General features: G+C 36.0%; 1 protein-coding gene across 15 annotated transcripts in view; it reads left to right on the top strand.

Moving 5' to 3' along the window:
* zip (myosin heavy chain 10) overlaps positions 1-12,252 on the top strand; it is a 155,612-nt gene that overhangs the window by 54,287 nt on the left and 89,073 nt on the right. For all 15 annotated transcript variants that reach the window (XR_012408558.1, XM_073957058.1, XM_073957065.1 and 12 more), the window contains exon 3: positions 3,847-4,062. Coding sequence is in view for 14 of the 15 variants with exons in the window: in XM_073957058.1 (XP_073813159.1) it covers positions 3,847-4,062 (216 nt within the window). In the remaining variant the exon portion in view is untranslated. The remainder of the gene's footprint in view (positions 1-3,846; positions 4,063-12,252) is intronic.

A 12,252-nucleotide genomic window follows, 5' to 3' on the forward strand; every position in this document is an offset into this window, starting at 1 on the left:
TCATACAACTTTCGTTAAGATATCGTTACGATTTCGGATCAGATATCGGATGTATCGTCCGAATTTTGTTCCGATTTCGTTACGATGTCGGTACGATTGGTTTGCTGGGTAGTTAGAATAACTTCGGTCTATATCTTCTATAGATCGAAGACCTTCCGTTTACGGCTTCTACAGAAAGAAGACCTACAGAAAGAAGACCTTAGGTTTACGTTTTCTATAGAAAGAAGACATTCGGTTTAGGTTATCTAGAGGTAAAAGGCTTTCGGGTTAAGTCTTCCATACATGAGAAGACTTAACTATTCCGAGAAAATCGGAATAGTTTTTATATAGATCGAAGACCTTTGATATAGGTCTTCTATAGATCGAAGAACTTCGCTATAGGTCTTTTAGAGATGGAGGAAGTTCGCTATAGGTCTTTTATATATAGAAGAAATTCGGTATATGTACTTTATAGAAGGATGACCTGCGGTTAATGTCTCTTATATACTGAACACCTTCATTATAGGCTTCTATTGATCGAAGACCGTGGCATGGTCTTTATAGATAGAAGCTCACTGGTATAGGTCGCATACATTTAATATACGTATGTCTTCTATAGATCAAAGGCCTTCGGTATAGGTTTTCTAAAGATCGAAAATCTTCCAAATATGACTTCTGCAAATCGAAGACCTTCGGTATAGGTCTTTAAGATATAGAAAATCATTGATTTAGTCTTCTTCAGTTAGAGTATGGGTCTTTTATAGATGGAAGATGTTCGAAATATGTCTTCTACAGATCAAAGACCGTCGGTATAGGTTTTTGTTTTTAGAGATAAAAGAACTTCGGTATAGGTCATGATCTTCCATAGAACGAAAACTTTCGGCATGGTCTTTAGACAGAAGACCTTCTGTATATATATTCAATGAATCGAAGACCGCTATAGATATAAGCTTTTGGTTATAAGTCTTCCTCGCTATACGTAGCAGAATTTCTGTATTAGTCGAAAATCTTCAAAATAATTATCCTAAAGATGGAAGGTTTTGGGTATAGGTAATTTAGAGATAGAATATCTTTGGTATAATTCTTCTAAAGATAACAGAACAGCTACACCGAAGGTCTTTTACAGATGGAAAACTATAGGGTAAGGTTTTCTATAAATATAAGACATTCGATACATAATATATTTTATATATCGAAGACCGGCGGTGGTATATTTCTTCTAAAGATAAAATGCCTTCTGTATCCGATATTATCGAAGGTCTTCCTAAAGGCAACCTTTACCGGTCTTCGTCTACGACTTTTACCGAAGTTTTGGCTGACTTTCGAAACGTCAGTTGCTTGTAGCCGAGTCCGAACGGCGTGTAAAAGTTTTTCATGGCTGAAACACTCAGGAAATGTTATCCAACAATACGCTGAGGTGTTATCCCACCACCGAAAATTGTGATGTTCTTATCAGCGATTGAACTGCAGACCTTCTGAGTGCAGACCTTATTGCAGCACCACGAAGGCTTCTAAACATAGAAGCATAGTATTTTTATACCCTCAGCATTTATGCTAACGAGGGTATATACACTTTCATACGGGCAAAATGTGCCTCATCGAACTAATGGTTTTAGACCCCAAGTATGTTTGGACGAAATGTGTTTCAGACAATTTGGAGTCGATTGAGCCATGTCCGTCCGTCGGTCTGTCTGGCTGGAGCGCAAGATAACTTTCGAAAGGATCTGCCGATTCGGTCCAAAATTTGGCCTTAGTAATATTTTGTCCAAACATAATTTAAGTTTGAAGATAAGCCATATCGGCCTACTCCTTCAGGTACCTCCCCCACAAAAGTTCAAAAATGATCGGAAAAATTGTTCGTACGGTAACTCTTGAAGGGAGTGGCCGAATTGATCCATACTTTACACATCCCAATATATTTAACAGATATAGATCAGGTCCACATATGGAATATATTTGTCCACTCCATCCCGTACCTCTCACACAAAATTTCGGATAAGTTCACTTTAAGACCTGATATCGAATCACCTTGATTTTTGTTGAAGCAACTTGCATTCGCTGCCTCAATTACGATGGTAAAATTTTTTCAGGCGCAAGTCCATAGTTCTTGAGCAAACAGCCCGAAGGGTGCAAAAACCTCCTATGGCACCATATGTAGTGGCTGGAGATCCACTTCCATAATGGTCAATGTCTATCCATTCCTTTAAGTATCTCCTTCGCAAAACTTTTCATCTTTAATCCTAATCAACATTTTTGTCGGTTCATACATCTAAAATTTTTAAAACCCCCTAAATACATACGTTTTTTGGGAAAAATTGTTTCAATATACACAGGCTGGGGGTATATCTCTGTCGGCAAAGCTAACTGATACTTTTTTACTTGCTTCCTTTGAAATTTCGATTTTCCATCCCTGTAATGCTCCCTTTTCTGCATTACTGTATTACTGCGAGAGAAGTCATTCATTGTGAAAAAATCTCTCTCTCATTCATGTCCGAGAGTATGACGGCTTTTATTGGAATTTACTGCAGACTTTGTTTATTTTACTTTTGCCTCAGTGTAAGAGTGTGGTGCGTTGCATTGCATTTTTCTGCAACGCCAAAGTGATGCCACAGCCCCTAGAAAAAAAACTGCATACACAAACAAAAAGATACACCAAGAAGATGATGATGAAGAAGAAGAGTAACACAACAACAACATAGATGCAAAAACAAGTTCAAGGCTCTGTAAATGAAATTCCTTCAACTTGACGTTTAAACTTAATGAAATGCAGCAGCAGCCAACAAAAAGATGTGAGAAGAGGAAGACAAAACAAAAAATTCCAATAAGGAGGAGGCAAGAGCCTAGTAGAGACACAAAGAGAGTACAAAACAAATGAAATGCATCCAAATCTAGTTGGTGGCACAACAGAATAAAGCATATTTTTCTATACGAAAATAAATTCAATTATATCCGATTTATGGGTTGAATTTCTGAGTAGTCTTTGTGTTTGTATGTGTATATCAGTGTTAGCATTATATCTGAGGAAATTTTGCGTGCCTGCACTGCAGAAACACGCTTCAATTTATGTTTTGTTTGTCTCTTCTTAGGCGCGTAAAAAGAAATGAAACAGAAATTGCAGTAGTTTTAAGGTTTTTTTTTGTTTTCTGTCGTTGCCACAATTGTTTGTTGTATGAAATTTTTGTTTCGTTTTTCTTATCGATTTATTTTTAGGCAATTTTACACATGCTTGAGATTAAAATATTCATTTAAATATCTATGTTAAAATATTTGATTTGAAACAAATTTCGTGTTATTGAAAAGTTGGTTGTTGGGAACTTCCAAGGGTCATTCTACTATATACAACTATTTCAGCAAGTCTATGGGCCATTATCATATGTGTTCTTTTACTATCTGATGGATTAGAAAACGCAAAATAAACCAATTTGGAGGCATTAAAAATATAATTTTTACATTGAAAGTTAATGCCAAGAAGGTCCTCCTTGAAATTCAATCATCACTTTTAACTTTAAGTTGAGCGGAACGCTCTAAATCTGTTCGGTAAATCCAAAATATAACAAAAGAAGACTTGTAATAATGGGGGGGGGGTATAGGTCTTCTGTAGATAGAAGACATTCTATGAAGACCTATAGACTAATCAGTAGGCATCAGAAATTTTCCATATTTTTGTGTGATTTCATATACATTTTTGTTATGTTTACACATAATATAATAAAATATTTTAAAGTGTTAAAAAAATTTTCATATTTGAATTTTTGAATTTTTGATACGTCCTGATCTAGGTAGAGTTAGGCATTCTAATAATAATAATAATTTCTTAGAATTTCTTTTCTACAATTTATTAATGTTTCTTTTCTCTTCTATTTCCAGGGTTTCTGTGCTGCCAGTATTAAACGTGAACATGGCGACGAAGTTGAAGTTGAACTTACCGAAACCGGTAAGCGTGTCATGGTTCTACGTGATGACATACAAAAAATGAATCCGCCTAAATTCGACAAAGTCGAGGATATGGCAGAACTAACATGTCTCAATGAAGCTTCCGTCTTGCACAATATCAAAGACAGATACTATTCTGGTCTAATTTATGTAAGTACCTGAACAATATTTTTTTCAACGATTGCAAAAGTTTTGCCAATAAATACATACATACATACATACATATATGTTTTGAAATTAAAGAATAATTTTTTCCAACACATCTGTCAAAAATTAGTCAGCATTTTGTCAATAATAAGTTTATGTGTGATTTCCTGTCAGTCAATTGTCGTCATCATTAAAAAATAACAAAAAATGGCTAAATAAACAAAATTGTTCCAAAATGAAGACAATTTACATATCGATGGCTAGTCGTTAATGGTCATGTTCACATATATTTTCAATACAAATGTTTGTAGGTATATACATTAATGTACATTAGGGTTATGACTTTTTGAAATTTGTTCTCATAAGTGATTTCCTGTATTGAGATCGAATTAACTTTTGCCTATTAATGCCTAAAATAACATTCATTCCTTTTTATTATAAAACCAATTTGCTTTTTTTTAATACTTTGAAATAAAAAAAAAATTTCAAAAAAATATTAATTTTTTACGAAAGAATGACCCTTTGCCTATTAATGACAAAAATAACTTTTATTTCATTTAAATACTGAACAAGTAAGAACGGCGTTAAGTTCGGCCGGGCCGAAGTTGTTATACCCTCCACCACAAGTTGTATTGAAGTAAAATGGAATAATTAGTTTCCTTTCGTGTATGAGGAAGACTTAATACTAAATTTCAGCAATTTTGGTAAAACAATGTGAGGCACCATTCTATGGGGGCTATTTCAAAATGTCGATCTATACCGACAAATTTCTGACGGAAAGTTTTTAGGCTCAAAGAAGACTAAATACCAAATTTCCTATATTTCGGTAAGAGAATGTGACTAAAACTTAAAAAATACCGAAAGTCAAGAAGTACGCTTCTATGGGAATATAGGAAGATGTGGACCTATACTGATAATACTCTTCTGGAATATTTTATAACTCTTGGAAGACGAAATAACGAATTTCAGCCATTTCGGTTGGATATTGACGTCACAATCTTCAGTATTACAAAAATCGGGAGGTACCGTTCTATGGGGGCTATATGAAGGCGTAGACCTATACCGACAAATTTAAGGGGGAAGTTTGAGCACCCCCAACAAAGTCTAAATACCAAATTTCAGCCATTTCGGTGGAATATTGAGGCCAAAGCGTTCAAAATACCGAAAATCGGGAGGTACCGTTCTATGGGGGCTATATAAAGGCATGGACCGATACCGACAAAGTTCTGGGGGAAGTTTTATACCATCAACGAATACTAAGTACCAAATTTCAGCCATTTTGGTAGGATAATGAAGCTAAAACCTTAAAAATACCGAAAATCGGGAGGTACCGTTCTATGGGGGCTATATAAAGGTGTGGACCGATACCGACAAAATTCTGGGGGAAAGTTTTATACCCCTAAAGAAGACTACGTACCAAATTTCAGCCATTTTGGTAGGATAATGAAGCTAAAACCTTAAAAATACCGAAAATCGGGAGGTACCGTTCTATGGGGGCTATATAAAGGTGTGGACCGATACCGACAAAATTCTGGGGGAAAGTTTTATACCCCTAAAGAAGACTACGTACCAAATTTCAGCCATTTTGGTAGGATAATGAAGCTAAAACCTTAAAAATACCGAAAATCGGGAGGTACCGTTCTATGGGGGCTATATGAAGGTGTGGACCGATACCGACAAAATTCTGGGGGAAAGTTTTATACCCCTAAAGAAGACTACGTACCAAATTTTAGCCATTTTGGCACGATAATGAAGCTAAAACCTTAAAAATACCGAAAATCGGGAGGTACCGTTCTATGGGGGCTATATAAAAACGTGGACCGATATATCCCATTTTCAATACCAACCATCCTGCAAGTAATAAAAACTTCTGTACCAAATTTTGACTCTCTATCTTTAAAATTGCGAGCTGTATCTTGATTTCAACAGACAGACAGACGGACGGACTGACGGACGGACGGACGGACGGACAGACGGACATGGTCAAATCGACATAGAATTTTATGCTGATCAATAATATATATACTTTATAGGGTCTCCGACGAATATTTCGATGTGTTACAAACGGAATGACAAATTTAATTATACCCTCCATATGGTGGAGGGTATAAAAAGGACCCGCAAAACCACTATATATGTAATAATACGATGATAAAATTATGAAAAACAAACGGTTATGTGATTTTCGTTATGTCTTGTGACCCTATACCTTGTTTTCAGTTAAGGGGTTATCCCTAGTTGTGCTTGACAAAAATACTCAATTTTCATATATATTTTTTTTGAGGGAGCTACCAATATTTTTAGGTCGATCTTTTTTTCATATGAAAGAGCATAACTTAAAATACCTTTTGTTGTTGTTATTTTTTTTTTTGTTAAAAAATATATTTTAACAAAAATAGTGACCTGTAAAAGTCAAAATTACGATTTTAACGAAAAAAATTGACAGATTTTTGTCCAAAAATCGTCCACAAAATTTTTAAAAATATTTGTCTCGCTTAAATACAAGTTTTTTTATGTATTTAATAAGCTCACCAAAATATACGAAGGTCGGTCTATTCATTTTCGAGCTATCGTTGGCACCGACTTCAAAAATGACATTTCGAGAAAAATCCGTTTTAAATTTTTATTATTTTTTAAATTTACAAGGAGTCATCTATTCCTAGAACATACAGAAGCTTTGGTGTTGCCTTCGCAACGTTCTTCCTTCACGAGTGCACTCGACCGCACGTCTCTCTGCCAGTGCAATTCGTGCTTGGTCGATTTTATTAGCATATTCGTGTGCGTTTTGTCCACAGCTCACTACGAGCGAGCTCAAATAAAATAACAATGATTTTGTACCTTCGTTAAATAGACCAATCGCAATGTAAGCTGCTAAATTTACAACGAGTGCTCCACTTGAAAGGGTTTAGGAGCAAATTTCCCCAATAAGTTGATTGAAGCTTTTGTTGATATTTGCTTGGAAGCCTAGACCTCTTACATTTGTAAATTCAAATCTTATATTTCCATTGCAGGTTTTGCACTTTACTAAACTTTAAATAGCATTAAATACAACTCAAAAGTTTAAAATGCGATATTCAATATCCGGATCCTGATTAACCTTCAGATCAACATTATTTAGCAGTTCCTTGGCAGACGTACTGAAGTTTTCTGCTTGCGATTCATCCACTCTCTTGCAGAATATAGACTTTCGTTTGTTTGGTAGATATTTCCGTATTCTATATGTTCGTAAAACTTTTTTCCTATCCATTTTCGTTGACATTTACTAATTGACAAAAAATAATGAATGAGGGGCTTTATAATAAGAAAACGCCCATTCACAGACAGGTACAATACTTCTATACCTGGATCTGGAAATGAATGAATGACCGTTCACATTTTTTATTCATAGATAACAAGTGAATTCATTTCAGGGAACTCCCAACACGTAGCCATTGTAAGGTATATTAAAATTATGCAAAAAAAAAAAAAAACACACACACACAAACCACAACGGGTTCTCCACTTTGAAAGGTCATATCTCAGCCAATTTTTCTCCGATCGACTTGAAATTTTTTGTGGCATAGTGGCAAGTAGGTATAACTCCTTAAATATCTGCTTACAGTGCCTTCAAATAATTGTCAAAAGTTCTGAAAAATAAAAACTTTGAAATCTCATCAAAATGTCACAGGGATATGAGCTTGTAAATAAATCATAACCCTAATGTACATATGGAGATTTTTTTTTTAAAAATACCCAAGCCATTTGCTTTATCTCTCCCCACATTTTGTTTACATTTCCAAAAATACAAACGCTTTGTTTTCAATATTTATTCAACTAAAAACCATTGCTCGTCTCGGGGTGTGTGATTGTTTAAAATATTGAAAATGTTTCTGCTGAATGCATCTGAAGTTACGGCTGGTTATTTCATGGAAGAGTGAATACTATGTACTCATTCCCGTACTTAGTATTTTTAGCAAATATTTACTTGAACGTCTTAACATGGAAGAAATTTCTTTCAAAAGAAATTGAGCAGTTTTTCCAAATACCTGCAATGAAGATGTTCGAACATCTCTATCTCTTCTGCATCATCATATATAAACTACAGTATTTTTATACCCATGGCTCGGCTCATTTTCTGCATTGCAATATTTCTTTCAAACTTGTATCAAGCTTCAAGAGGAAATGCATTGGACCTGCCTTTGGGATACCTATCCCACAAAAGTTCAAAAATTTCGATTATGTTCAGGAAGGGGCTGTTTGAGGGTTGTTATGACATTTTTACCAAAAGTAGTCCCTGTGGTCCTGATCCCAAAAGTGCTAAAAATACTGCATCCACCAACTAATATGACCGCTGAGCCCTTAAATTGAGTTCCCGATTTGGTTGAAACTTTGAACAGTATAATATTTCATACAAATTTACATCAAGTTCGAAAATGGTACCTCGCCTGTCTGTACGCAGTCCTGTGTCAAGAGCGTCGTAGGGATAAGACGTCAAGTCAGGTACCCAGGTAAAGCGTAATTACATTTTAGTACTCAATATTGTTGTCTTCCCATTTGCTTGTCATAGATCTTACTGCAGTGACTCGGCTTTTTGTAAATCAGAGTAGGGGCGAAGTTCTACGTCCTGAGATTGCAGGGCAGATTGACTTCGATACCTAGTATTCTGGCTCGTCATACCCGATCCTTGCAGTTTTCACAAAGCAAAAATCGTTGAGTTTGTCGAGGAACAAGCCGAGCAGTTGCCTTTATGTCAGAATTCTATATCACATCTCTAAATATAGCAATACCCCAGTAATCTGTAACTACCCTACCACAAACTTTTCAGGCATACCTACATTTTTAAACTGTTATAGATTCTTTGACGATGGGCCTTGTACCTTTAGAACAGCCTGACTGGCAATCCACATACACCGTTACCAATCTAGAAAAGCTTAAAGTCCTTTTTATAGAAGAGCTGGTGAGGGAAAGAGCCTAAGACCTTCTAGTAAAATGGTGAATGGTCTTCTAATAGAAGGGATTAAAGCTCGCCTACTACAACAGTTTAAAGCTTTGCTAATAAATGAGCTTAAAGTTCCTCAAATAGATGAGCTTAGTTTTCTTCTTCCGATAGAAGAGCCCAATGTTCTTCTTACAAGAAAATATCGGTATTCTACCCAGAGAAGATGGGTGATTTTTCAAGAAAAGACCGGTGATTTCAAGATCTCCAGATCTCTCGTAGAAGATCGTAAATCTTCTCGAAGAAAATCGATGATCTTCCCAGAGAGAATCGATGATGATCTCAGAGAGATCGGTAATCTTATCGGAGAGGGTCGGTAATTTTCTCAGAGAAGATAAGTTATCTTTCCACAGAATATCAGCGATTTTTCATGGAAGATCGGTCATGTTCCCATAAAAGAACACTGATCTTCCTCTATAAGATCAGTGATCTACCCGTGGTAGGTGAATTCAATATTCTTCCTGTAGAAGGTTGGTGTTTTTGCCATAGAAGATTGATTACTGGTCATAGAAAATATGTAATCGTCTCAGAGAAGATCACAGGTCTTCCCATAGAAGACCACTGATCTCTCCATAGAATATCACCAATTTTTTCCACAGAAAATTCACGATTTTTCCAAAGAAAATCAAATATACTCCAATAAAAGATCTACGATCTTCCCGTAGAAGATCAGTGATCTTCCCATAGAAGATTCCATAGTTTCCATAGTAGATCAGTGATCCTCCCATCGAAATTTAGCGATCTTCCCATAGAAGATCAGTGATCTTTTCCATAGAAGATCAGTGATCTTTTCCATAGAAGATCAGTGATCTTCCCATAGAAGATCAGTGATCTTCCCATAGAAGGTCAGTGATCTTCCCATAGAATTTCAGCGATCTTCCCATAGAAGGTCAGTGATCTTCCCATAGAAGGTCAGTGATCTTCCCATAGAATTTCAGCGATCTTCCCATAGAAGGTCAGTGATCTTCCCATAGAATTTTAGCGATCTTCCCATAGAAGGTCAGTGATCTTCCCATAGAAGATTAGTGATCCTCCCATAGAATATCAGTGATCTTCCCATATCTTCCCATAGAAGATCAGTGATCTTCCCATAGAATTTCAGCGATCTTCCCATAGAAGATCTGTTATCTTCCCATAGAAGGTCAGTGATCTTCCCATAGAAGGTGAGTGATCTTCCCATAGAATTTCAGCGATCTTCCCATAGAAGGTCAGTGATCTTCCCATAGAATTTTAGCGATCTTCCCATAGAAGGTCAATGATCTTCCCATAGAAGATTAGTGATCCTCCATAGAAGATCAGTGATCTTCCCATAGAAGATCAGTGATCTTCCCATAGAAGGTCAGTGATCTTCCCATAGAATTTCAGCGATCTTCCCATAGAAGGTCAGTGATCTTCTCATAGAAGATCATTGATATTCCCATAGAAGGTCAGTGATCTTCCCATAGAAGATCCCATAGTAGATCAGTGCTCTTCCCATGGCAGATCAGTGATCTTCCCATGATATATCAGTGATCTTCACATAGAAGATCAGTTGTCTTCCCATAGAAGATCAGTGATCTTCCCATAGAAGGTCAGTGATCTTCCCATAGAATTTCAGCGATCTTCCCATAGAAGGTCAGTGATCTTCTCATAGAAGATCAGTGATCTTCCCATAGAAGGTCAGTGATCTTCCCATAGTAGATCCCATAGTAGATCAGTGCTCTTCCCATGGCAGATCAGTGATCTTCCCATGATATATCAGTGATCTTCACATAGAAGATCAGTTATCTTCTCATAGAAGGTCAGTGATCTTCCCATAGAAGATGAGTGAAATGCCGCATTTAGTCCGCTCAGTATCTTTCAATAGAAGATCAACGATCTTCCCATAGTAGATTAACGATCTTCCTATAAAAGATCAGTGACGTATTTAGTCCGATGATCAACGATCTTCCTTTAGAAGATTAACGATCTTCCCATAGAACATCAACGATCTTTCTTTTGAAGATCAACGATCTTCCTATAGAAGATCAGTGAACGGCCGTATTTAGTCCGCTCAGTATCTTTCAATAGAAGATCAGCGATCTTCCCATTGAAGACCAACTATCTTTCCATAGAAAATCAAAGGTCTTCTTATAGAAGATCAAACATCTTCTCACAGAAGGTCGAAGATCTTCCTATTGAAGATCAAATATCTTCCTATAGAAGATCAACCATCTTCCTATAGAAGATCAACGATATTCCTATAGAAGAATAGCGATTTAACCCACTTAGCGCCGAGAATTTTTTTGCGAGAAAACTTAGAATTGTTTATGAAAATTATATTTTTGAGATTTTTTTAAGCATTTTTTAAAAAATAACTTTTTTCTCTAAAACGTATAGTTTTCCTGCAATCGGGCCTTCTTTTAAAAGTTCCAAAAACTTTGGAGGGTAATATATGTAGGTGTATCCTTACATGCCAATCCCTTGGTTTTTGATTGAGAAGATACTCTTACTATATTCCTAACAAATCCCTGACTTTATATGATTCTAAAATTTTTGATTAAATTTTTATCGCATATTTAGATTTTTCATCAAAAGTCGAAAATTACAAAAAAGTCGATTTTTTTTGAATAGCTTGGGTTTTTGGCCAATTGCGTGAAAATGCGTAGGTCAAATGAAGCGTTATCAGCGTGAACTTACAGATAACAGACAATACTATAACAAAATGCAAAAAAAACCCACAAAAATATTCGAAAAAAACAGAGTTTTAGGTCAATTTTTGCAACCATTTTTTGTGGCGTTTAAACGACCAGTGGCTTTATCTGGGTTAAATGAGAGAAATAGACTGTATCCGTAGTCCTTGACGGGTTTTCGTGGGAAATACATGTATGTATTTATTAATGCCTTTAAAATGGTAGGTCTCTTGGATTACGAATTATCGGGTTTTTACTGTATTGTACTCCTCTACGTATGACCAATAATAAAAAGTATACGTCGTGCTATAACAATCAGTGATTTCTTTGCGTATAATTGCTGACGGTATTCATACGTCGCCGTAACCTTTCAATCATTACTTAATTATTTAAGGCAAAGGATCCGGCCGATGGTGGTTTTTCAACGTGTAAATTATATTTCAATGGTCATTATTTTTAATGTTGTTATAGCAGCATGTAACCTACGTAGAAGGATAGGTTTGATGCTGGGATGGCAGCCGCTGGCCTGAAACACCATGATTGGGATTGACATTGATGTTTGTGATC

This window comes from Musca autumnalis, unplaced genomic scaffold (assembly GCF_047663935.1).
Source record: "Musca autumnalis isolate F117 unplaced genomic scaffold, ASM4766393v1 scaffold_5, whole genome shotgun sequence".
NCBI classification, from domain to species: domain Eukaryota; kingdom Metazoa; phylum Arthropoda; class Insecta; order Diptera; family Muscidae; genus Musca; species Musca autumnalis.